Source organism: Mobula birostris, chromosome 15, assembly GCF_030028105.1.
Source record: "Mobula birostris isolate sMobBir1 chromosome 15, sMobBir1.hap1, whole genome shotgun sequence".
Classification (NCBI taxonomy): domain Eukaryota; kingdom Metazoa; phylum Chordata; class Chondrichthyes; order Myliobatiformes; family Myliobatidae; genus Mobula; species Mobula birostris.
In genome coordinates, this window is record NC_092384.1 from 39,736,148 (window position 1) to 39,763,860 (window position 27,713).

At 40.7% G+C, this 27,713-nt stretch overlaps 1 protein-coding gene across 5 annotated transcripts; it reads left to right on the forward strand.

The window, feature by feature from the left end:
* The first annotated feature begins 556 nt into the window (after window positions 1–556).
* On the forward strand, window positions 557–25,927 carry LOC140210560 (E3 ubiquitin-protein ligase SIAH1). 5 transcript variants are annotated; one of them, XM_072279622.1, is made up of 4 exons: window positions 557–747; window positions 15,090–15,218; window positions 17,390–17,659; window positions 22,499–25,927. In XM_072279622.1, the coding sequence occupies exon 4, from the start codon at window positions 22,501–22,503 to the stop codon at window positions 23,347–23,349; it is 849 nt and encodes a 282-aa protein (XP_072135723.1). In that variant the 5' UTR covers window positions 557–747; window positions 15,090–15,218; window positions 17,390–17,659; window positions 22,499–22,500; the 3' UTR covers window positions 23,350–25,927. The 5 variants fall into 5 exon arrangements, with proteins under 5 accessions (XP_072135723.1, XP_072135722.1, XP_072135724.1 ...); XM_072279621.1 differs by lacking the exon at window positions 15,090–15,218; XM_072279624.1 differs by lacking the exons at window positions 557–747; window positions 15,090–15,218 and adding an exon at window positions 7,192–7,213.
* The last annotated feature ends 1,786 nt before the right edge of the window (window positions 25,928–27,713 follow it).

The window sequence follows — 27,713 nt, forward strand, 5'->3', positions numbered from 1 at the left end:
TGAATACATGGAGGGAGATGGACAGCTGATGTTTTGGGTTGAAACCCTTCATATCCACTGTCCAGTTCCCTCCACAGGTGCTGCTTGACCAGCAGACTTCCTCCAGCACTTTGTGTGTATTGCTCCAAATAATTTGTTGATATATTTACTCTTAATCAGTTGATTGCATTCTTGCCTCTGAAAACTATTGGGCTGTTGTGGCTTCATATCCCACTTGTCAATGGTCCTGAGCAGTGCTATTCCATGAGAGTATTAGAGAAGCCAGGGATGAATATCAATATTCCATAACAAAAGAGAAAACAACTAAGATTTCGACTGTATTATATTAGTCTCTCCTTCGATATAATCAGAAAACCTAGCTTATCACACAGATGTCTGCGCCCTTTCCTGATAAAACACTTCCATCAGGCGCCCCAGCGGCCCGAAGTCAACAACGCGAGCCAGAGGGGAGGCTCGGATTTCCCCGGGAGCGAGCGCGGGCGGGTGGCCGCGCGCCCTGTGGAGAGGGCGGGGTTTATCTGCCTCCGTTGATTGGTGGAGGGCGAGAATAATTTACACGCGTCATGCCGGGCAGGTGAACGCGTGCTGCTGGCGTTGGCTCGAGCGCGGCGGTTGTTTTCTCTCCGGACAAAAGGCGCCGAGCGGAGCGGGAGTCGCTGAGGGTGCGTACCTGCTCTGCTTGGTTAGGGTGATCGGCAAGGCGCTCCTGAAATATAAGGTGCATTTTCACTTTGCATTGCGGTGCAGGTAAGGCGATTGTAAATCGGACCTGAAAGTACAAAGGACACGTTTTATTTATTATGTGTGAGGAGGTCGGGGCAATGGCTATTGGTAAAGGGAGCTGGGTGAGCCCGTTGTCCGACCTCTGGCCCGGCCGTGTTGTGTTGGTGTGTTTTTTTAAACAAAATGTACGCTGAGGAGCTTGCACACTCGGCTATAGGGCCGCCGCTTTTGTCGGGAGTGGAGCAGCGGCGTGTTGTACCGGATTATTTATTGTGCCGAAAGACTGACGGCCAGCATGGTGGAGCTCGGCTAGGCCGCGGGCCTCCGCAGTTCGGTCTCTTTGTAAACACTCGCTCTATCTGGTTTGGCCTGGCGTGTTTTATTTCTCCTCTCCGGCCTCACACAATCGGGAAACGTGGTGGTGGTGCGACACCCTGTGCTGAAGGATAGTGAAGTCTGACTGCTTGTGTCTAACGTTTCGGTTCTGCAGCGATGAAGTGGCAGCAGTAATATGCCTTGATTATTTATTCACCCCGTGGAGTATAAAGTAATCTTGATATAGGACTCTCCCAGTGGTTTTGTGTATAGGCGAAAGATGCACGATGAGTGGGCTCTTTGTTTCTTGCTGATATTTGCATGGCTTATTTTGCGTAGAGACACAGCGGCCTCTCGGGGGCCAACCAAAGGTGCATTCCCCCCACCCCTTGTTAAATGTGTTTTTTTATATATAGTAAGACTACTCTTGACTCTAATAACAACCTGTACAGCAGGTCCACCGCTCATTGTTCGCAGTAGCCGACCGAGGTGTCGTAAGAGCCGGCTGGCGTTTCGGAGAAGACGAATCAGGCCGGGGGAGTAGCCAATTTGAGTTCAGAAGCTCTGACCTGGGTGGAGACGGTGTCGGTGCCGGTGCTGCTGCCGCCTGCTACTCGGAGGCACCGGAGTTGGTACCTTCGGGTTGGCGCGAAGGCGGCGTGCAGTGGAACCGCGAGTGATGGTCTTGGACGTTTCTTTTGCGATCGCAAGACCCTGCTAGACATTGATTGCCACCGGCCTGCTTCCCCTGCTTTGTGGTGAGACAGGCGTCGAGGCAGCAATGTCGCCTTGGTTGTAGCTAGAACTAGGCCTCAGTCCTCGAGTTTGCGTTGTAGAGAGGCGTCCGGGCTCGGTTGGGGAGGTGGCCTCTCTTGGACGGTGCTGCCCTCCAGTGTTGGGTCGGTGGAATTACAGACTGGACTGCAGGAAACCATCAACTTGCGAGACTTGCACTAAAAATGTGTTGTCTGACGCGACTACGTTCTCTCTTTTTATCCTTCCTCGTAATTCTGAATGTCTGTGTATTTGCACCTTGGCCCCAGAGGAACGTGTCGCATTCGGCTATATCCATGTATGTATGGATATAGCCGAATGTATGGTTTGAATGACAATTAAACTTGATTTTGATTTGAATTTACGAGGCTTGGCCTAGTGGCTTTTGAAACCATTGCTGATAAATACAATATTTACTTACAGGAGCTAATACATGCAGCACTACATTATATTCAGAAGCAGCAGGTGCAAATTAGGCCTAGTGCTAAAGGATCCTTTTCTAAGTTGTCGCGATTCTAACGTTTAAGTGTAAAATAGTTACTCGGCTCCTCTATCAGTGTCTAGGTTCAAGTTAAAATATAGACACTAGCTATGGTTCTTGATACTTGATGGACTAGATTATTGATGACTGAAGGGAGTGGGGAAGCAGCTAACATTTTGCAAAGAGACAACTTCATGGCAAAAAATCTTGATCTACTTCCCCAGTTGAATTCTTTTGTGTCAATTTTTACCATGTCCTACATATCTGTTATTTTCCCCTGTTTCTTTCTAGAATTAGGAGTATTTTCCCACAAGCATCTGCAGTTTGTGGATTGTTCTTTACCATTTCGCCTTTGGTCTTGGAATTCCAAGGTTTGAGGGCATCTTCCTTGGTTCTTTTGTCATGCTGAAGATGTTCCATCTAGTATTCTGCTTCATCCCATTGTTTCTGATGCATTGATTTGTTCCCATGGCTTATTTTCTAGGCAGGTGTAGTAAATATTCTACAATTAGTGCCCATTATTCCAAATAGAGTTGGGTGTGACAGAAGTATGCTATTCCACTGAGGAAATAAGTTATTTTAACAGTTTAAACGCAAACAACAGGAATTCTGCAGATGCTGGAAATTCAAGCAACACACTTCAAAGTTGCTGGTGAACACAGCAGGCCAGGCAGCATCTGTAGGAAGAGGTGTAGTCGACGTTTCAGGCCGAGACCCTGCACCTCTTCCTACAGATGCTGCCTGGCCTGCTGCGTTCACCAGCAACTTTGATGTGTGCTGCTATTTTAACAGTTGCCCTGTTTTGTGAGGGCTGATTATCATGTCATACTAATCCCATTTGTTGCATGAGGGAGAAGCTAAAATCGGATGTATTAGTATTACAGTGGAGTAAAGGGAGCTACAAAGGCATGAGAGAGGAGCTGGTCAAAGTTGATTGACTAGCTGGGATAACAGCAGAACAGCAATGGCTGGAGTTTCTGCGAGCAGCTTGGATGGCACAAGATCGATTCATCCCTAAGAAGCAACTTATAGGGAGGATGAGGCAACGGAGACTGACAAAGGATGTCAAAACAGCAAAAAGGGCATACAGTTTAGCAAAAATTAGAGGGAAGCTAATTGTGGATTGAAGTGTAAGATTAAGGAACACTTACCAATTCTCAGAGGGATCAGAAGTGGAGTGTGAGCAGCTTCAACTTCCTGGGTGTCAAGATCTCTGAGGATCTAACCTGGTCCCGATATATCAATGTAGTTATAAAGAAGGCAAGACAGTGGCTATGCTTTATTAGGCGTTTGAAGAGAATTGGCATGTCAACAAATACACTCAAAAACTTCTATAGTTGTACCGTGGAGAGCATTCTGATAGGCTGCATCACTGTCTGGTATGAGGGGGCTACTGCACAGGACCGAAAGAAGCATCAGAGTTGTAAATCTAATCGGCTCCATCTTGGGTACTGGCCTACAAAGTGCCCAGGACATCTTCCGGGAGCGGTGTCTCAGAAAGGCAGCATCCATTATTAAGGACCTCCAGCACCCAGGGCATGCCCTTTTCTCACTGTTACCATCAGGTACAGAAGCCTGATGGTGCACACTCAGCGGTTCAGGAACAGCTTCTTCCCCTCTGCCATCTGATTTCTAAATGGACTTTGAATCCATGGGCACTACTTCACTTTTAATATGCAGTATTTTTGTTTTTGCATGCTTTTAATCTATTCAATATACATAATTGAATTACTTGTCTTTTTTTCCCTCTGCTAGATTATGTATTGCGTTGAACTGCTGCTAAGTTAACAAATTGCACGTCCCATGCTGGTGGTAAGCCTCATTCTGATTTGGAAGGTTTGAAAAACTAGGAGAAGGCAACTTTCATTTTTTTAAAAAAACACGCATAATAAGGAGAGAAAAGCTGAAATATGAAGGTAGTTTTTTTTCAGAGATATACAGAATAAAAAGGCAAGAATGGATATCGGACATCTGGAAAATGGTGTTGAAGAGGTAGTAATGGGTTAGTAAAGAGGTGGTGGATGAACTCCATAAGTATTTTTCTTCAGTGAGAGCAGGAGTAGAATAAATTATGGAGGCATTGGTAGTGATCTTTAAAGAAATTATAGGCTAGTTATCCTGAATTAGGTGGTTGGGAAGATGTTGAAATCATTAAGGATAAGGTTTCAGGGTATGGGGCAGGGGGGGCACATGATAAAATATGCTGAAGTCAGCATGGCTTCATTAAGGGAAAATCTTGCATGACAAATCTGTTGGAATTTTTTTGAGGAAATAACAAAGGTGTCAGTGGATGTTGTTAAAGGTCTTCTAAAAATCCAAGTAAACAAGGTCAATGAGGCTCCTAAACAAGATGAGCCCTCTAACATGGATAGAAGATTGGCAGGAGGCAAAGAGTGAGAATAAAAGCACCTTTATTGTTGGATGCTGGTGAGTAGTGGTGTTCACAGGGATCTGTGTTTGGACTGCTTTTCACATTGTCAGTGATTTGGATGATGGAGTTACGGTTTTGTGGCCAAATTTGAGGCAGGTAGTGTTGAGGAAGCAAGGAGTCTGTGGAGAACTTGGACAGGTTGGGAGAATGGGCAAGGAAGTGGCAGAGGGAATACTGAATTGGGAAATGTATGGCTATACACTTTAGTAGAAGGCATAAAGATGTAGACTATTTTGTCAAATGGGGAGCAAGTTCAGAAATCAGAGATGCAAGGGGAGTCCTCCAGCAAGATTCCCTAAAAATTAACTTGCAGGTTGAGTCAGTTGTAAGAAAGGCAAATACAATGTTAGCATTTATTTTGAGAGAACTAGGATATAAAAGTAACTGTGATGCTGAGGCATAAGGCATTGGTTAGACTGTACTCCAGGATTTGAGATTGTTTAATGTCACTTCCTGTACACGCGTGTAAAGGAGAATGAAGTAACTTGCGCTAAATCCGATGCAGCAGAAAAAAGGAACGGTAAAGAACAAAATAATAAAATCACAAATATAAATACATAAGATGGCTTGTATAACTTGATTGCATGTCCATGAAGTGATGCTAGGCGGTACATACGGTGACAGGAAATAAAGTAAAGCTGGTGGGTGGACATGTTGATCCGTCTTCCTGCTTGAGGAAAACCCTTTCGGCCCGAAACGTGGACTGTACTTTTTTTTATTCCATAGGTGCTGCCTGGCCTGGCTGAGTTCCTCCTGCATTTTTGTGTGCATTGCTTGGATTTCCGGCATATGCAGACTTCCTCTTGTTAGTGATGTGGCTTGTTAGGATGCTCTCTACTGTTCATGTGTAGAATGGCATGAGTCATGTGCAAAGTCCAGCTCTTTAGCCACCTCAAGAAATGGACACTTGGAGTATTGTGAGCAGTTTTGGGCTTGTTACCGAAGAAAGGATGTGTTGGCATTGGAGAGGTTCCAGAGGAGGTTTGAGAATGATTTTGGAAATGAAAAGGTTAATGTATGAGGAGTGTTTGGCTCTGGGCATGTACTTGTTGGAATTTGGAAGAATGGGGGGGGGGTGTGGTTATTGAAAGGCTGAGATGGTGGATGTGGAGAAGATGTTTTCTGTAGTGGATCTGAGGGCACGTTAGAATACAATGACATCCCTGTAGAATGGTGAGCAGGGACTTCTTGAACCAGAGGGTGGCAAATCTGGAATTCATTGCCACAGACAGCTGTGGGGGCCAAGTCATTTAAAGCAGAGGTTAGTAAGAGGTTAGGGGAGAAGGAAGAAGAATGGGATGAGGGGGAGGGTAATAAATCAGCCTTGATGGAATGGCAGAGCAGACTCGATAGGCTGAGTGGACTAATTTTGCTCCTATGTCTTGTGGTCTTGTCTGTTTATCTGAACACCTAAATAGAGTTTTTGCTTCCACCACCCATTCAGACACTGCATTCCTGATTTTAACTGTCCTGTGTGGGAGTGAATTCTGTCCCTTGCCTCAACCTGTGCCATCTGGTCATAAATATTTTTGCTTTGGGGGGGGGGAACTTTTTCATTAATGATCCTGCATGTACCCCTCTCAGTTGTGAATGTCAGTTGTCTTCTCACAATCTACTGTTGCTCCAAGAAAATTTGACCCAATTTGTTCTCTTCTGTAGCTGAAATGCTCTTGGTCAGGGGTGGGCAACCTATGGCGCATGGATGATTAGAAGTAGTGCATTGCACCCAGTGATGATAAAAAAAAAAATAGCCTACTCAGGCAAAAAGTATTAACCAAAAACTGATGTGTAGAGAAAAGATCTATAACAGGAATTCAAGTAGCTTAGAGCTAGAAATGGGTTTTACTGAGAATAAATCTAAAACTTCGGAATTATTTTTAGCAATTTTATTATTTCATACACATCTTTTAGTGAATGTTATCTTGTTTCACATTAATCTGTTTTCAGTTTTTTTAAAAAAAATGTTCAATGAGTCAAACTAGGAAAGAAGAACTTTTGTTCTGCAGTCGTTCCATAACTGTTCAATACATGTTTGATGCTTGTTTGATCCTGAGGTGCCAGGCGTCTGTAGCAGCGGTGCGTCGCAGGTTTTTGCCAGTCAGTGTACAATTGACACTCTTGCAGTACGGAGTTGTGCTTTGTTTATCCTTAGTGAACATTTGCAGTTTTGTACTTTTTTGAAAATTAAGCCTTGTTTATACATTCAGTTAAAATAAAATGAGCAAAAGAAAAGCAGAAAGTGATAGTAAACGTGAATTCAATGAACAGTGAGAAAATGAGTTCTTATTTATAGTGGGTCAGTCAGGAAAACCGCTGTGCATTGTTTGTGAAAACACCTCACATAATAGAAGACATGATCTTAATAGAGACAACATCAGACTGAAATAGAAGGAAAACTGAAGCTAGTGCTTGGGTCTGAGTTACGGAAAGAATATGTGATTAAGAAAAAGGAAGAAATCAAAAGACAAAATATATTAAGTTTCATTAAGGTAAGTAATGTTTATCTTGTTTTTGTATTAAGTCAATATATCATGTAAAAATGCTAAATGTCTATATTAACATTTTTAAGAATTGAATGGGGGTACAAGTGTTGTATGGCGCATCTGAACTCTAGTGTGAAAAAATTGACGCATGGAATGTAAAAGGTTGGTCACCCCTGCTCTAGGTAATAACACCTTGTGAAACTCGCACCTCCAGTGTAGTTGCATTCTTCCTATAATTGATGACCCTAACTACAGCTAGGATACTAATTATGTTTTTGTACTTTGATTTCCCTGCTCTTGTTTTTATGTCCTGGATGGAATTCTTAGACATTACACCGAAGTCCTTGCCTGGTGTTTCCTAGGCTCTACTCTTCATTTTTATCCTCGTCTTGTTATTGCTGTCACCATCTTGCATTTTGTCAGGATATAATCTGCCATTGTTACATTCATTTTACCAGCTCATCAGTATCTTTCTATGCCTGAAGACTACCCCCTTCACTATCAGCTACACACTAACTTGTCATTTACATGCTTACTATTCATGCCTCCTGTGTTCGCTTCTAGATCCTTGATGTACATAACCAACGGCAAGGCTCTACACTTATCTGTTGTGTACTCAACTAGTTACAGGTTTCCAATTGCAAAAATAATTATCTGTCTTTTATCAAGCCATCCTGGATTCCTTGGATTCTTGTCTTTACAGTTCAAAGTAAATGTATTATGCAGGTCGACCTTCACTAATCCGTCACCATTGGGACCTGAGGAGTGCTGGATTAGTGAAAATGCTGAATTACAGAAGGATCACATTAAGCGTAATCAGTGCCGGATTATCGAAGGAACTGGATTACAGGTAGTTGGATTAGTGAAGGTCGATCTATACTATATATGTCACCATATACAGCTGAGATAATTTTCTTGCAGGCTTTCACAGAAAATACAATGAAACACAATAGAATCATTGAAACAAAACTGACTAGCAACCAATGTACAAAAGACAAATTGTGCAAATACAAAATAAAACAAAATAATAACATTTAATATTGAGAACACAAGTTCTAGAGTCCTTGAAAATGAGTTCTTAGGTTATGGAACACACATCAAAGTTGCTGTGAACGCAGCAGGCCAGGCAGCATCTGTAGGAAGAGGTGCAGTCGACGTTTCAGGCCGAGACCCTTCGTCAGGACTAACAGAAGGAAGAGTTAGTAAGGGATTTGAAAGTTGGAGGGGGAGGGGGCGATCCAAAATGATAGGAGAAGACAGGAGGGGGAGGGATGGAGCCAAGAGCTGGACAGGTGATAGGCAAAAGGGGATATGAGAGGATCATGGGGCAGGAGGTCCGGGAAGAAAGACAAGGGGGGGGGGGAAGAGACCCAGAGAATGGGCAAGAGGGCAAGAGCTGCTGCGTTCACCAGCAACTTTGGTGTGTGTTGCTTGAATTTCCAGCATCTGCAGAATTCCTGTTCTTAGGTTATGGAATCAGTTCGGTGTTGGAGTGAGTGAAGTTATCCACTCTGTTTTAGGAACCTGATGGTTGAGGGGTAATAACTGTTTCTGAACCTGGTGATATGGGATCTCAGGCTCCTGTACCACTTCCCTGATGGTGGCATTAAGAAGAGAACATGGCCTGGATGGTGGGGGCCCTTGATTGAGCGAGATTCCCTTTAGTATGCTGTCAAAGGCCTTAATGAATTCTTTCTAGGCTCTTTGAAAAACTTGTTCAAGTTTAGTCAGGCTGTTTTTCTTCTTGAAAGTTGTGTGTACTGACCTTGGTTAATTCCAGCCCCTCTAAGTGCAGGTTAATCTTGTCTATCAGTATTTTTTTTAAATAATTTCCCCACCAGGTATTGCACTTACTGTAATTGCCTTTCTGTAAACCAGTTTTTCCCCTTCAAGTAAAGGTACTGCAATTCCTATCCTCCAGACATCTGTTCACATTCTGTGGCCAGAGAAGATGTGGAAATTTGGGACTTATCCACCTTTTGGATTGTCATGTACCGTTCAGCTAGGTCTTTCAGAATTGGTTTATTATCACTGGCATGTGACGTGAAATTTGTTAACTTGGCAGCTGCAGTTCAATGCAATACATAAGCTAGCAGAGAGGAAAAAATAATAAATAAAACATGAAGTAAATCAATTACTTGTATAGATTTTTTTAATGTGCAAAAAACAGTGTATATTTAAAAAAAAAGTAAGGTAGTGTCCAAAGGGAAAGAAGGTGTTCCTGAATCGCTGAGTGTGTGCCTTCAGGCTTCTGTATCTCCTACCTGAAAAGGGCATGCCCTGGGCACTGGAGGTCCTTAAGAATGGACGCTCCCTAAAGATGTCCTGGGTATTTTGTAGGCTAGTGCCCAAGATGGAGCTGACTAGATTTACAACCTTCTGCAGCTTCTTTCAACCTGTGCAGTAGCTCCTCCATACCAGACAGTGATGCAACCTGTCAGAATGCTCTCCACGGTGCAAATATAGAAGGTTTGAGTGTATTTGTTGACCTGCCAAATCTCTTCGGACTCCTAATAAAGTATAGCCGCTCTCTTGCCTTCTTTATGACTACATGGATATGTTAGGACCAGGTTAGATCCTCAGAGATCTTGACACCGAGGCACTTGAAGCTGCTCGCTCTCTCCACTTCTGATCCCTGTGAGGATTGGTATGTACTCCTTTGTCTTGCCCTTCCTGAAGTCCAAAATCAGCTCTTTTGTCTTAATGATGTTGGGTGCCACGTTGTTGCTGCGGCACCATTCCACTAGTTGGAATATCTCACTCCTGTATGTCCTAATCACCTGAGATTCTACAAACAATGGTTGTATCGTCAGCAAATTTGTAGATGGTATTTGAGCTTTGCCTAGCCATATAGTCATGTGTATACAGAGTAGAGCAGTGGGCTAAGCACACACCCCTGAGGTGCCCCAGTGTTGATTGTCAGCGAGGAGGAGATGTTATCACCAATCCGCACGGACTGTGGTCTTCTGGTTAGGAAGTTGAGGATCCACTTGCAGAGGAGGTATGGAGGTACAGAGGCCCAGGTTCTGCAGCTTCTCAATCAGGATTGTGAGAATGATGGCATTAAATGCTGAGCTATAGTTGATGAACAGCATCCTGACATAGGTGTTTGTGCTGTCTAGGTGGTCTAAAGCCATGTGGAGAACCATTGAGATTGCATCTGCTGTTGTGGTGGTAGGAAAGTTGCAATGGGTCCAAGTCCTTTGCTGAGGCAGGAGTTCAATAATATAAAGAAAGAAACAAGCTAAATAAATCCAGTGGATCATGTTATTAATGCATTTATTGTTTTACTTGCTAGGGGAGATGTACATCCATCCAAGTTTTGTCTGGAAATACAGCTCCAATCTTCTGTTTCAACCAAGTACTTTTACACCTTTTTAAATAAAGAACACTGATTAGGTTGCTCCATTCCATAACATTACATTCCTCTGTTATCTTCATCCTTATCTCGTTCACATATTTGATCTTTAGAAGTTCCATCATATTCCCCCTGTTATCAAGCAACCCCTCTGGCCGTAAAACATTAAAGAAAATAGTTTTGCTCCCAGGTTACACAAATACACTTGTAAACTTTCTCACTCAAGCCAGCACATTAGGATTTCATAGATCCTATTTTATTATGTAATTTACAAAAGTTAGAATTTCATGTCTTCAGGGTTGCAGATGTATTTCTACTTTCCTTCCTTTTGTCATTTCATGACAACACTGTAATCATCAAAAAAATTTAAGATATGAGTACAGTAATCAATGATTTTGAATATTCCAATAATATTCTCAAACTTCAGTTAAACAAAATCCCATTTTCCTAGTCCAGGTCACCAGCTACCCATTTTCAATGTACTCTTCTTAGTCCTAGAGTTAAAAAATACACTTGGACTAAGATGTTAGCTGTCCTGTGCTATCACCAGTGGAATCATCAGTTAATCTGCCACCTGTCTTCAGGAGTTTCAGCCCACTTATGATCAAGACTCCCTCGAGGTGGTGGGCCAGCAGTGCTAAAGCACTTACCTCCCACTGGTGAGCTTAAAAACTTGGCATCTGCCTCTATCAGAGTTGTTGGTCGCTTCCATCCAACAGATGGACACCTGAAGAGCAGACTATGCAACTGCTGAAGGGTTTGCTAGATATGTATACACTGTCTGACTATCTGCCCCCCTGAACATACTTGGTCCACATTTATGCTGATCTTTTCTCTGCTGCCTCAGCTACAGCCCTGCTGGTTGACTTGATCTCAATTCTAGTGAAGCCAAGGTCACGCAGCCACTTTTGGAAAGTGAAGGCAATAAACCCATGGCAACTTACTTCAAATGAATAGCATGAGACATTCTGCCCTCTGTCTCTGTGCTCTGATCTTAATTCTGCATACTTGGTTAACTTGCGCTCATGGACTTCATCGATGTTGCCTTCCCAGGGGACTGTGAGTTCACCAATGGCCACTTCTCTACTGGTGTCAGACCATACGATTATATCTGGATGCAATGTGGTGAAAACTATTTGCTCCGGGAAACTGCCTTTCCCGTCCAGGTTGGCCTTGACACACCGATCACTGGCTGAAGAAAGTTTGCTTGATTGTGAGCCTGCGCTGTACACCCTTGACTTGGAGCTTTCTTTCACAAATGATATGCGATGTTCTGTGCAGCATGGGGCATGAGATGAGTTGTGCGGCAGTACTCTCTGCTCAACCGTTTCTGTTACAACTCAGAGAACGTTGTTATGTCTCCAAGTGTACATGCCACTGGAAAGATTGACTCTGCATGCACTTAAAATATACTACACAATCACAAAAGAATAACAACTATTATTATTATGCCAATGGTTATGTCATAATGTGGGATAGTTGCCCACCATTCTCTTCCTGGAGTGTTATAATTGAGAAACTATTCTCCCACTGCCTGTCATTTTTTTTTTAAAAAAAAGCTTTCTCATGTAACAAAAATACACTTGTAAGTTTTCTCACCTGAACCAGCAAAGCACCTTAGGATTTCATAGACTCAATTTCATTACATATTTTACAAAAGTTACAAATTCATAAAGACTTCAGGGCTAATTTCCACAGGGTTTATCCACCTTTTTCAAGCAAGCGTAATACATACAGCATGGAATCAGCCCCTTTGGCTCAACTGGTCCACGCAAATCACAGCATCCTCACTGCTGATCCCAGCTGCCTGTGTTTGACTTACAATCATTGTGTACTTATTCCTCCATGCAGCTATCCCATTGCTTCATAAATGTTGCAATGTACTTGCCTTGATCTTTTTCTGACAGCTCATTCCAGGTACTTTGTAAAGAATTCTTACCGCTGTCTATAAGGAGTTTATTTTCTCCTTCACTGCATGGGTTTCCTCTGGGTGCTCAGGTTTCCTTCCACAGTCCAAAGCTGTAAAGGTTGGTATGTTAATTGGCCATTGTAAATTGCTCCATGATTAAGCTAGGGTTATATCTGGGGTTGCTGGGCTGGGTGGCTTGAAGGGCCATAAGGGCCTATCTGCGCTGTATCTCGGTAAAATAAAGTTATCTCAAGTCTTTTAATCTTTCATCTTTTTGTATCTGTGCCTCTGGTCTTGGACTCCCTTGCACTGGGGTGGGAGGTTGCTTGACTGTCCACCTTACCCATACCCCTCATGATAGGGTCACCCCTATCCTCCCATACTCCAGGGAATATTGTTCTTTATCCAACACTATCCCTTGGCATCCAAAAGTAAAGTACAAGAGCACTTGTGCTGAACTTTTTCAGTTTTTGAATGATTTCTTTCAAGTTGGGTGCCATTATCTCCTATGCTATTCCACTGTAAGTTCATGGGATAAAACTTTTAATATACCTTGTAGAAAGAAAAGGTGCTAAAGTAAGATGGCTTTACTGATCTCCCATTTCAACAGTTTATCCCCTTGAATAACAGGTACTTCAGTGAAGAATGGGTACATCAAGATTCCTGGAATAAATGGTGCTTTGAGGGTCAGCCTTCAAGTTGGCTTGCAGACCAGTTGTTTTGTGTAATTCCAAATCCCCTCTGGCTGACTAACTTTTTACATAGTACAAGTATTTGTATGTTATTTAGGATTTTGCAATGTCTGATATTTTACCTCCCATTTGTCATCATTATTTGTCCTGTCCCTTTGCTTTCATCCTCCATCTGGAATTTTGTGCACTTCTTGTCTGCGAGCGATTGAGCCAACAAACATTCACTAGAGCTAATCAAGAAATTCCAAGATTCTTTCATGAGATTTGAGTTGATTAAACCAGGAGAATAAGGGGTTCTTGGTGATGCTTATAACATTGCAGCTCAGATATTTGTAGTGGCTGGAGAGCCCAGAATCAGGGATATGCGGTATATCTGGATTGTGTTTGTAGCTATATGGGACCTAAAATTACCAGGCTTTTACATTTTATGTTGATTTTGATTTCAATTTGTGAAAAGCTTTTTTAAAACTGGAGCAATTGATTCATAAAATCAGCTTTATTTGTCAATGTTCATCAAAACATACAGTAAGATAGGTTGGCACTGTAAAGTGTGCTCATCAATATACACCATGCTGGCCCTGACATTGGTCTTCCCCACAACCCAGGTGTTGGTCTGGTGAGGGAGGGGGTGATTGCAGTTCTTCTTGTCAATTTAGTGCTACATGAAGCAATAAACACCTCAATTTGAGCACTGGAGTTTTCATAAAATTTGTCTTGGATTTAAAAGCAGAGTCCAAGGCCTTTGAGTAGTGATGCTGTTTCCCCTCTCCCCCCGACCCCCACCAATAGAGCTTAGACCTATTAAATACAGAGGACATTATATTTTGGCCCACTATTGGCAATGTCCCCTCTAAGGTGCTCATGCACATCTTTGTTGCAGTGTACAAAGGGATTTAAACTACACACAAGAGGTTGTTGCCCTCTATCCTATTGGCATGTTAAGTATGTTTCATGATCTCACAATCACATTTCCTTTCACGTTTCTGATGCAAGCAATGTTGACAACATGGAGTTGGTGATTTTGTCTGCAGATTTTAGAATTGGCTTATTTGTACTGTTTTTAATTGAAATTATGCAGTGTGTGCATGTTGTCACTGGGCAAAAAAAAATTGCAGTTTTTTGTGCAAATTTGAGGGTTATCGATGAAACTTTGGTTTTAGTCACAGACTAGAATTCATAACATGATTCTGAAAAGCATTCTGAGAGAAGTTGGGGCAGAGGAGATTCAATGCCCATACAGCTGGCCCAGGTGCAAGGTTGGATCACTGGATGCCAAGCTGATTTGTAGAGCTTGAGAGTGACTTCAAGCTGGGTGGTGAAATCTGGGCCCAGAGCAAGTCACTGGGTGGCATGGTTTAGCCCCTGAACCCTTCACAGTAGCTGGGTCCTAGTGCAAGGTTAATCTGCTGTTAATTGAGAGCTGATTTCACTCACTCTCCACAATGTCCCTCTCTTCTCCAGGGCAGCGGAGCGTTTTGCTGTTCTGTTCGGTCAATTTAAATGCTGGCACAGAGACTGAAAAGACAGGGTGTTGGGATCCAAGGCAAGAGCCCATTTTGCTTGCTCGCTGATGTTCACTTCTCTCTCTGGCGCTGAGTCTACCCCAGCTGCTGTTCTCCGTGCCTGCTAATAGGAACTGATAAAGTGAGGCTTTGGGCCTATTCCATGCTGCTCTGGGGTTCAGATCTGAGGACTCAGTTTAGCTTGGAATGTTCACTTCAATTGGTGCGTGCTTTATTTTTTCCTTTTTGTGCATTGGGTGTTGGTCTTTTATTTATTTCCCTTTTTAATTGGGTTATTTCGTGTTTCTTTATGGCTACCTGCAAGCAAACAGATCTCAAGGTTGTATAATTTATAAGTTGATAATGTACTGTGAATCTTTGAGTAACAAATTACATATTTAATTATCCCCTTGAACTGCAGTGAAGAATGGGTGCATCAAGATCTGTCTCAACCAAGGTGTATATAAAGCACTTGAAGATGAGGGTCAAATTTACAGATGAATCACACATAAATAACTAACTGAAGTGCATTAATATTAAATATTGCAAGGTACTAAACAGATTAACCATCGACACTTTGGATACAATGCTACAGGGAGTTCAGAAGCCTAATGGCCGGGGGGTGGGGGTGGGGTGCAGGGAACTGTTTCCCATCCTGACCGTACTTGTTTTTATGCATTGTGGTCTGCTGCCTGATGGTAGAAAGTCAGAGGATGCTAGATGGATAGGTCAGATCCTTAATAATACTAAGGGCCCTGCATACACGGTGCTCTGACAGTTGTCCCGGATGAATGGTAGGGAGACTCCTGTGATCCCCTCAGCTGTTCAGTCCTTTTATAGGGGCTTCTGGTTCAATGCACAACTGCTCCCGTACTGATGGAGATGTAACTTGTCAGAGCGCTCTCAATGGTGCTGCTGTGAAACGTAGTTAAGGTGCGGGGGGGGGGGCGGGGGGGGCCTACTTGCCTCAATCTTCTAAGGAAGCAGAGGTGCTGCTGTGTTTTGCTCAGAGGTGATATTAAGTGACCAGCTGAGGTCATCTGTGATGTGAGCTCCCAGGAACTTGGTGCTCTTAACTCTTTATGGAGGAGGCATTTATTCACAGATGGGGTTGGTTCATCTGCACTTTCCTGAAGTCCACAATGATTTCCTTCATCTTCTCCACATTCAGGCTTGGGTGGTGGTTCTTGCACCAATACACCAGCCGCTTCATATCATCAAGTCTGTCTTGTCATCATTCTTGATGAGGCCAGCCACTGTCATCTGCAAACTTGATGACATGGTTTAAGCTAGATCCTGCGACACAGTAATGTGTCAACAGTTTGAACAGTGGCAGGTTGAGCACAGTCTTGGGGAGTGCCATTGCTCGTCGTAATGGGGCTAGAGACATTGCTGCCCACACAGACTGACTGTGGTGTTGCTGTTAAGAAGTCCAGTTTCAAATTGCAGAGGAAAGTGTTAAGACCCAACGAGGACAGTTTCCCCACCAGTTTCTAGGGAAAGATAGTGTTGAATGCCGAACTGAAGTTTATAAACAGCAATATGAAGTATGTGACCCCATTTGCCAGGTGGGACAGGACAGAGTGGAGGGCAGAGGCTATTGCATTGTCAGTGGATTGATTTGAGCGATAAGCAAACTGGAAAGGGTCCAATATAGCTGGGAGAAAGGCTTTACGTGCTTCATAACCAGCTGCTCACAGCATTTCTTAATGGGCAAACTGTGTTGCACCACACCATAGGAAGTTTGTGAACCGTTTGTAATTACCTGGTTTTCTGCATTAGTCACTCATAAAATGTGGTCTCATCTAAGTCAGAATAACAGATAAACACAATGAAATGAGATTGGAGGTGTGGGTTGTAGAGGTGCTCTGCGCTGTATATTGAAAAGACAGGTTACTGACAGAGCATGCTCTTCTCAAGAAAGCTCTTTAATAGTGTACATTAAACAGATATGTTATGGATGTGATGGGAGGTGAGGACCTTGATACAATAGCTAGCACTAAAGAGGTGCTGGGCAAACTTGTGGGCCTAAAAGTAGATGAGTCCCCTGGTCCTGATGGAATGCATCCCAGGGTACTGAAAGAAATGGTAGAAGTTATAGTAGATAGAGGCTTTGGTGATAACTTACCAAAATCCTCTGGACTCTGGGCAGGTCCTGGGGGATTGGAAGACAGCGAATGTCACAAAAGGCAGGTAACTATAGGCCAGTTTGTTGTTTTTTGGGGGGGGGGGGTGAAATGCTTGAAGCTATCATTAAAGAAGAAATAGCAAGGAATCTGGAAAGGAATAAGTCATTTGAGGATATAACGAGTGCAGTGGATAGAGGGGAACAGGTGGGTGCTATTTACTTGCCTTTCCAGAGGGTGTTTGATTAGGTGCTGCATGAAAGACTTGTCCATAAAATAAGGATGCTTAGATTTGGGGATGATGTACTAGCATGGATAGAGGATTGGTTAACTAATAGAAAGCAGACAGTTGGGGTATACGAGTGTGACAAAAATGCTTGGTTGGACACGGGGAGTAGCCAGAGGTAAAGTATCTCAGGGCGCCTGCTACTCAAATTGTGTTCGATTCGAGTTCCCTGTTGCCTACTCAGCCCAGAGAGATGTTCCCTATGTTGGGATCCGAGTCACGGCACCAAATGTAAATGCAACTTTGCTGGATCAAATAATGACAGCACAAAAAGATCGTTACTTATCTTTTCACGCGTTTATTTCTTAGAGCTCAGCCGGCGAGTGAACTTAGACCCGACATCAGGGAGAGACCCTTTCTCATCTCCCCGGCGGTTCTACAAGTTCACTGCCCGATGTCAGAATTGTCAGAAGTTATAAGGCCACCGATACAAAAGAACAATCAGTTTGATAACCATTCCGGTCAAGTCAATGGACTATTGATACAAAAGTACAATCAATTTGTTAGACACTCCAGCCACCTTAAATGAAGAAAAGAATGTCCTACCTGGTTTGCTGGAGCCACAACTTAATTACAAAGGTAAGAACATCCATCAAATTTATGCTTTAATTAAGAAAGGAATGTGCTGTCTAATTTCCATCAGGTACTGCTTTTTGTCAAAATCAAAAGGTGTGAAAAGCCCAGAGACATCTATGTAGATGTAGGCGAACTTTAATCATCTTGCTCCAAAGAAGGTGGGGATCTCTGATGAATACTACCTTCCTATGACAGCTTTTCATGTAGATGTGCTCAGTAGTTAAAGGCTTTACCAGTATGTACTAGGCCAAATCCACTACCTTTTTGTAGGATTTTCCATTCAAAGGCATTGGTGTTTCCATACTAGGCCGTGATGCAGCCAGTCAATACAGTTTCCACCACTCTTCCAAGGAAGTTTTGTTTCTTGTGTATAGAAGTTTTAGATGTCATGCCAAAACTGCAGAGTCCTAAGGAAGTAGAGGTGCTGCTATGCTTTCTTTGTGATTGCACTTGCATACCGGGCTCAGGACGGGTCCTCTGAAATAGTAACATATAGGAGTTTAAAGTTGCTAACTCTCCACCTCTGATCCTCTGAGACTGGCTCATGGACCTCTGGCTTCTTTCTCTTGACATCTATAATCAGTTCCTTGGTCTTGCTGACATTGACTGAGAGGTTGTTCGGCCAAATTTTCAATCTCCCTCCTGTATGCTGATTCATCACTAACATTGAATAGGTCCACAACAGTGTTGTCTGCAAACTTGAATATAGCTCCCTGTTGTTCTAGTGGGCATATTGGAGCAGATCTAAGTTGCCTCTCAATCAGGAGGTGAGAAGTTTCATCACAAGCTCTCAAAACACTACTTCACTGTGGATGTAAGTGCAACTGGGCGATGTTCATTAACGCAGGTCACCACGCTGCTCTTGGTCATTAGTATAATTGAAGCCTGCTTGAAGCAGGTGGGTACCACATATTGCCAAAGTAGGAGGTTAAGGATCTCGGTGAACACACCAGCCAGTTGGTCAACATAGATCTTTAGTTATGTTTTGAGTTTTTTATTGGAACTGTGCAAAATATGAAAAGCATGTGTTGAGTGTAAGACACGGTGAATAACTTGCCTCAAGGAGATAGGTTGATGGAATCTATGGGTAAATTAAAATTGAAGGAGAAGTCAAGTTACCTAGATTGAAAGGACAGATGTAAGCTAAATGCTACAATTCTAACGGGCAGAAACCAATACTTTGGAATTCTGTGGCTATCTTTACGGTAAGATGTGTTAAAGAAGTTGTGGTATGTATATGAAAGTTAGAGTATAGATTTAGCTCTCCTTTGAGGACTATGATCAATTCCTTTATGAAAATTGAATTACCTGAGATTCCTGGTGTGAACTTGATTTGCCATTATATTTTAAAAAAGGCTTTGTAGTTAAATTTCAGTAGCTGTAAATAAGGTAACACGATGAAAATATTTTAATATGCAACAATTAGTTGATTAGGCGTTAGGGTTTTAAAAAGTTCTATCATGAAGGTTTTTCAGAATTCTTTTTGGATGACAAGATGAGTATATTTGGACAGATATTTGATTAGTCCAGTATTGCAAAATATATAGATTTCTGCAGGGTATCTTATTCCTGCTAACAATTTGAGAATTGGACTACTTCCACAGTATTCCCCTGATTGCTAGCGAGTCCAAAACCAGAGGTCACGGCCTCAAATGAGGTGTGCCATTTAGAACTGGGATTGGCAGAAACCATTTCATCTAGAAGATGGTGAACCTGTGTCAGTGGATATTTAGCCATAATTGTGTTGAATGTTTCAGAGATAGTCTACTTGGTATTCTTCACAAGAGAATTGGAAATTGCAGCATATTTGGGAATGTTTGTGGAAATGTATGGCTACTTGTATGAACTCCAAGATGTGTAAATATTGTTCATGAATGGTGTTTCAGGGGCTACTGGTAATCTAGTGTACATCCAAAGGTTCTTTCAGTCTTCCTAACAGCCCTGATTTATCTAGAACATTTAGTAGAGGACAGGTGTTTTTAGTGATAGAAGGCTAGTGGGATTGGGGTTAATACTTCCCCTAATGCTGAGCTGAAAGTTCACTTCCTCGTAAGAGGATTTGGGCAAGGATTTATTCAGTTTGTTCTAGTTGGTCTGATCAGTATGGAAGATATTTATAATGTCAAAATTGAAGAGATTGGAAATGAAGATTTGTTTCATTTGTAAATGTATGTAACTATTTAACCTGGTTTACAGCGAATGGTTGGATTGAAGTATGATTTGCTAGATTATTCACTAGAAACTATTGTGTGAAAAGGGTTAGGTATGGTGCCTGTTTGCCCTCGAAACAATCTCCAATATATTTTGTTTTTGCATGTGTAGTTTGCTAGGTTTTTGGTTTTGGTGATTTTTTTAAAACTGAAGGGTAGGCCTCCTGCCTTTGCACTCGTAAATCATGACCAGTAGATTTCTTGAAGGGGATGGGTGCAATTTCTGTTTTGTTTAGTAGCTGTATAATGTTGCATGTGTTGAAAAGTAAAATCTGTCACCTAAACTTCAGGAACACTCAAGATATATAGATTAAATAATGTTACACAATTAGTGCTGTCATTTCAAGCATTTGCTCAAAAGAACCTTGTTTTTAATTGCACCAATTGTGTGCTCTTTCACAATACTCCATAAATGTGGGTGCATAATATTTTTCACTCCTAACCAGTATGCTTTAATCATTCAGCCAATGATTACTGGTCTTGGTAGTTGTATTTTTTTCCTCCCAAAAAGAAAAGTGGCCAATCAGGTGGTTTTCTAACATTGTTATATTCTACAAAATATCTCTTACAAAAGAAGTATTTAGTTTTAAAGATTAAGTCTAGATCTCTTTCAAGGCAGTTCATATTTCTGATGGTCAAAGCACTGACTTTCCTAAAATATTAAAATTTTCAGCATTTTTTTTATTTTGAGGGATTGCTTAATGCAATTGTCAAGCTGAGATGCCTGAGATCCAAGTAGAGCTGAGAAGAGCAACTTTCACATGGTGTCTTAATGCCTTAATATTATGAAGGATGATGCATGGGAGTCTGCATTGGAATTGTGACATCTAAAATAAATGTAGTGAGCTTAGTTGAGGGCTCTTGAGGGTCAGATGAGACCAGAGATTCAAATCATTTGCCTTGGTAATGGCACAGCTTTGGTCAAGTTAATCTGTGTTAAAAAATTTCTGGTCTGTTATGTTAAGCAAGTCAGTTCTGATATTGAATTTTATGTTCTCCAATACCACCTGTAGGCAGTACTGCTTTTGTGTTCAGTATAACCAAAATGAATTACCAATGCTTGTGTATAGAACTGACAGCTTGTTGGCTTGCATCATTAACATAATGACCCTAAATTCTTTTTTTTCCTGTTTGTTTCATTTGGGTATTCTATTAAAACTGCATTTCTCTGTGGAAAATTTGCATGTTTATTGGCAAATCCATAGCTTCCTGTTCTCAAATTCTTTGAGTTAACTGTATTTAAGCACTTTCAAATTTGGATATTGATAGTATTTGATCAAATGTCAATTTGGCTAGACTTGGCATTTATCTGTGCAAACCACTTTTTGCCATTTTTTTTTAAAAAGAATTTCTCTTCCATTTTAATAACACGCTCTCTTCTGATCTGTTGTCAGTTCCCAGTGTACTAGGTTCTGTCTTTCAGTGATCTGGATTTCTATCCCCAGAGTTATTGTCCTCCCTGTAGTGGATCTTGACATGTTGAGTATCAGCAGTATTTTTGCTTTTGAGGTTTAATTGCTGAGTTAATTCAGTAAGATTGTGATACTTCGCATCCAAAGTCAAAGGAAGCTCAACTTGACCACTGTTGAGTGAGCTGTAACCCCAGCTGGTAGTTTTTTTTTAAAGATCATAACTAAAACTGACATTAGTGTTTACTGCTTTGTGGAAATTTAGGGGAAAATTACCACCTCTTAAACTCTCCCATTTTCAGCGCGTGGCTGGTTAGTGGAGTGATTTGCATTGCTTGGATTATTATAGCCAGTTTAACACTTGCAATTTCCACTTCAAGGCTAATGTGAAATGCACCAGTTGTTGTTTTAAAAAATCAATAAGTGTAATTTCCTAGATTGGAAAGGTTCAGTTGAATGCATAATAGATTTTTTTAATGGTATATTCCTGTGGGCTGAGTTGTATGCCATTCAGTATGGTGAAGAGTAAATTCACACCGTAAAGTTTCAATGATTTTTGTAACAAAGAATTGTAAATGATGCTGGAAATGGTCTGCATCTCAGACAACGTCAGAATGCTTTGATCTTCTGTAGAACTTCAAAGAAGGAAGAATGAACATTGGAGGAAACAAGTGAACACTTGAGATGGAAATTGGAACTGAATAGAACATTCTACAGAAAGGATGGTAAAGGCCAATGAATAAAGTGTGTTACTGGAATATGGGAGAAAATTTGAAACACCAGGAGATACAGGAAATGCGCTATAGAACGATTTGTTATTAAGTCTCAATGCCTATAATATGACTGATTAAAAGCACAGTTCCATGAATACTGGAAAATTCTGAAGTGGCTGGAAACTGGATTTATTTCTAAATTGATCAACATTACAACTGCCATACATGAATTGTGTGACCAGCTGTTTGTGAAGTGTGTATGATTAGAATGAATTTTCATAATTTATAAGATCAGGATGTTGTCTCCCTGCAGGGTCATGTATGCATACTTTCAAATGGGAGAATATCAGGAGTCAGCTCTGTAATGTTGGTAACAATCAGGATGCAGATATTGGTGTCTGTTGGTATTGAGATAGAAAATGAAGGATCCTTAATTGGCTGAAAGTTGTCACTTCTTTATGGTTAAATAAATGTTGCTTTCTAATATTTTTCCTTTCCTTTTATTTTCAGAAATGAGTCGTCAGACTGCCACAGCACTTCCGACAGGTACATCAAAGTGTACACCTGCCCAGAGAGTACCTGCATTGACAGGAACCACAGCTTCCAATAGTGATTTAGCAAGTCTTTTTGAGTGTCCAGTTTGCTTTGACTATGTGCTCCCACCAATTCTTCAGTGCCAGAGTGGCCACCTTGTCTGCAGCAACTGTCGTCCTAAGCTTACATGCTGTCCCACCTGCAGGGGCCCTTTGGGCTCCATTCGTAACTTGGCCATGGAAAAAGTGGCTAACTCTGTACTGTTTCCCTGTAAGTATGCCTCTTCAGGTTGTGAAATAACACTACCACATACAGAGAAAGCAGACCATGAGGAACTGTGTGAGTTCAGACCATACTCGTGTCCTTGTCCTGGTGCCTCTTGTAAATGGCAGGGTTCTCTGGATGCTGTAATGCCACACCTGATGCATCAACACAAGTCAATTACAACCTTGCAGGGTGAGGACATAGTTTTCCTGGCCACAGACATAAACCTTCCAGGTGCAGTAGATTGGGTTATGATGCAGTCCTGTTTTGGCTTCCATTTTATGTTGGTCTTGGAAAAACAAGAGAAGTACGATGGCCACCAGCAGTTTTTTGCCATAGTGCAGTTAATTGGAACACGCAAACAAGCTGAAAACTTTGCTTACAGACTTGAGCTGAATGGCCACAGACGTCGATTGACTTGGGAAGCAACTCCTCGATCGATTCACGAGGGCATTGCCACAGCAATTATGAATAGTGACTGCCTAGTTTTTGACACTAGCATTGCACAGCTCTTTGCAGAAAATGGCAATTTGGGAATTAATGTAACAATATCAATGTGTTGAAACCATTGCATTTCATAAATCTCTTGCTGGGGCCAGTAATGGGGCAGTAAATGCTGTACATCAAGCTGAACATTGTGCAACATTTTCTTGCCGCCAAGCATTTATCAGACTGACTTTGTGGATTGTTGAGTTTGGGTATCGATTCTAACATGTAGAACTGGCTTACAGCAAAGTTAACACTAATTGTAAATGCAGTAAACCACTGAACAGACATTTTTTTTTTGTAGAAAATAGTGCTAGGAGCCTAAAGAATATGGGCATAAACACTTGCAAGTGCTACAATCTTGTTAGTTTTTGACTGTACTTGGCTAAAGGTGTTAAACTGTTGTGTTCTGATCGTCTTTACTGACAAGCCATGTTGTGCAGTTTTAAGTTGCTGCTTTTCTCATTTGTCACTACATAGAATTGCTGCTGTTTTGTGTAAATTTTCTGTGTATGGCTATTTTTATAAACATGGTAGATTTTCATCAATAAATTTCCCTTCCTTTTTTTGTACAAGAAGCCACTTGGAGCTATTTAAGTTCATTTAATATCTATTTGGTTTACAAGCTAGGAGCCTATAATCTGTCCTAATAATGAGTTTTAGCATCTGTAATTGAGCTCTTGACATTTCAAATTGGTTTAAGTGGCAAGTACTTTTAACTCCATTTAAAAAAAACAACTTGAGTTTATCTATTGTCACTGTACAGTGGATAACTGAACTAACATTATACATTTTAGTTATTTAGAAAAGGTGCATATGTATCTGAAAATTTGTTTTAAACTTTCGGAAGTTTATTCAAATCTAATACACAAAGACACTTGGCCTCCTGCTTTTCCTCCAACATTGCTACTCCAAACCTCATCTTTGCTACTCCAACAAAGTTTCCTCAGTGGTGCTATCTTGCTCCCCCTTTTTTGGGATGGGAATAATTAATTGTATAAAATGGAATATTAAAAAATCAATTGTTCATATCCTTTTTGCTGTGGTGAAAGTAAGCTGGTGTTATTGCATGAATGTAAACTTCAGTACATATCCCTTTTTGGAAGAGAACACTATTGGTTAAGACAAGCCTGCTTAAAACATGTTTTATTTGTAGTTAACTCTGAATAGCTGATTTAAGAATTGCCAAGCCAGTCTAGTCTATCCAAGTGTTCTGCAGTTCAGCATCTTGCTGAAATGTAGAAGTTGCACACTTTTTTTAAAAAAAATTGTACAAGATAAATTGATCCTTTCATTTAATCCTGCTTAATTCTTGTGATCATGTTTTAATGATATGCAGGTTCTTGCCTAAATGTTTTCAACAAACACTGTCATTTTAGTGTAAGTGATGGTTCAGTTGTGGTCATAATTGTGTCTTTAGTCTCTGACATCTAGATTAGTTATCAAATGGCTTCCAGTAATCAGAACTATTCAGGTAACAATGTACAAGATCTATTTATGACCTATTTTTTATTATAACCTAATCTTTCCTCAGATCCTACAAAAAACCGCTGGGTTTAAGTACTTTGGAAACATTTAATATTTCAAATGTCTGCAGTTTTGAAAAAGTAATCTAACATTTCCACCTGCACCAATGCATCTAATGAAATTATACATAATAATCCTATCATTTATGTTTAAAGATGCTTTTTGTATGTATTTTGCAGGAGTCTTGACTAGAACTAATCTTGATGCAGTCATTAATGTGGACAATGCTTGTCTTTGGTTGGCAGTATTACATTACAAGGTGATGTAATATGGGAGACTGAGTTTAACTCAGAAATTTAAAAGCTATTTGTTTAGAATGTTAAACCAATTTTTGTAAGTTGTAAAGACAGGAATTTAATTTTTTTCCCAAATCCTATTTTAAGGAAAGCAGCCTTGATTCAATTGCCATTATTTACAGTGTTACATTGACAACCACATAATACATTAACAGTATTTAATTGTGTTAACTAATAAAGACTGAACTCTGCAGCTAACGTGTGTGGCATCTAGTATGCTAGGAGCAACTGGATTATATACTACATTTGACTAAATCTATAACTATAAAGGCTTGCATATCTTCAAAAAAATGTAACTGTCCACTAATTTTAAAATGTCAAAAATCCTAGATTGGCCTGTTGTAAACTGTAATTAATTTGCTGAAGATTAATTTCTTTCAGGTTGTGACTAATTTTGAGTTTGGCTGCAACTTTTTTTTGCAGAAATTGTAATAATTTACACTTGAGAAAGAAGCATTCCCTTTTCAAAATCCTTCCAAAGTGAATAGAACTTTTCTGCAGCTATTCAGCAGTAATTCAGTCATGCAGATCTTTTTGTAAAAGTCTGTGGAATTGAGCCACCTGTTGTGCAATGTACTGGCTCTTTAAAGTTACTTTCTTCCTCAAACACTTACAAGTGACATTTTACCCAAAACCACTTGTATTACACAGACATATCTTTATAGTAAGTGGCCCATTCACTTTAACCATGCTGTTGTACAGTAAATACTGTGTAAGAGTTACGGTTAAACCCTTTCAATACTGTTCTGCCTGAAACTTGATTTATTGTGTGTTTATGCTTATTTTAAACTCCAATAAAAGTTGATATCACCCTGTTTTTAAATGGTCAGCTTCTTCTAGCAATTGGAACAATGGTACTTAAGATTAAGGAAAAATGCTAGAAACTTGAGTTTTCTTGCTATAACTTTGGGCTTTTTTTTAACCAAGGAAACCTTAAATACTCTTAAATTCTTTGTAGTCTTAACAATGTTACAGTCAAATAGGACTGTGGAGCATGATTTGAAGCTGGTTCCTGAAATTGCAATTGCTAGGTGAAATCTTTTACAGTAGTCTCATTTGTGGTCCAAACCTGATATTTAAATGAAGTATATTGAGTATCATCATTTTAGACATCAATTATAGGTTACGGTGCAACTTTCTAGGTGGAGTGGTAAAGCAGATGAAGGAAGATTGTCGCAGTAGTTTTTCTCCAGTAAATTTAGCAAACTGAATCAAAACAATGTGAAAATTAAACTCTTAATTGGACTGGGTTGGTGGATAGAGTCTTAAGCATTCCAAATAAAGTGGAATTTCAAGCTTAATAGGTGTACCTTTTTAAGGAAACCATAGCAGATTGAGGATTTTGTCTTTTCATGGGTGTTCTCCAACTAGGTAAAAGAGAACTTAAACCTATGCCATTTTCCATTAGATGTTTTATGAACTTAATGTTGTACCAGTACTCAATAAAATAAAACCTAGTAGCCACTGCCAGTTTAACCAGAAGTTTGAGGTGTGCCTGAAATTTCCTTAGTTTTTCACCTATACATTTCTATCTTTAAAATGCATAAAGGACACTAGTTATGTACTTTTTGAGAAAATAGATTTCATTTTTATTGCACTTGTACCAAATAAGGTGGTACTCTGCTGCCAGGAAATTGTGAAATTGATCAATAATAAATGAGGTAGTGTTGGTATATTTTCCATCAGGAAAAAATGGGATCACATTAAATTCGATTTAGCCACTGCCTTTTTGCTGTTCAACAAATCAAAAGGATGTAATTTTTAAAGATGTATACTTTTTTTTTGGTAACCAGATGACAGCATTGAAAGCTGCCTGGAGAGCTGGAGAGCTTGAGAGCTCAAAGGCAGACAAAGAAACCAGAGCTTTGAGACCAGTTTGAAATTGCCGATGGTATAGTCACATCCACAGGCAAGAATAAACAATTGGGTTTATTCTTGGGTTAAACATTGGGTTAAATTCCATGATTTTTGTAGATATGCAAATGAGCTGTATTGAATTTAACATGACAGGTGCCACTTGGCCATAGACAGTCCTTTTCATACTGTCTTAGGTACCTATACAGCTCTTGGACTGCATCTATATTTCAACCCCACACAGAACCACCCATGTCTCCCTAGTATTTGAATGGGGACAAGACTGTGCATTAGGGAATGGACCCTTTTAGTTTTATCCTTTGAATCCATCAACAATAAGTTTACCACTTGTACTGTTGTGGCACCGTGGAGGGGAATGGGTTTCTCAATATGGGCCACATGGACCCACCCCCAGGTCATGTTTGATTTTGTAGGGACCACAAGTGTTTGGGGGTCACTGGAGTTTCTGAATGGGCCACAAGTTCACTGCTTTGAAATATTACTAAAATACATAAAATTAATTTGTACATAATTGAAACTCTGAATGAAATGAATGGGGGAGAATGTACTAGATGTTGCAAATGAGGCCGCAAACCAGTTTGGTCTGTATTGGGGGGGGGGGGTGCATTACATCAATTGTTATCTCTGCTTCACCATGTACAGATTACTGTTCACACCCTGCTGAGACCATTCTGCATCCACCCCCAAGTCACAAATTACAGACTGCCCCACCCAATCAACAAGTATGTATGCTGCTGTAATAA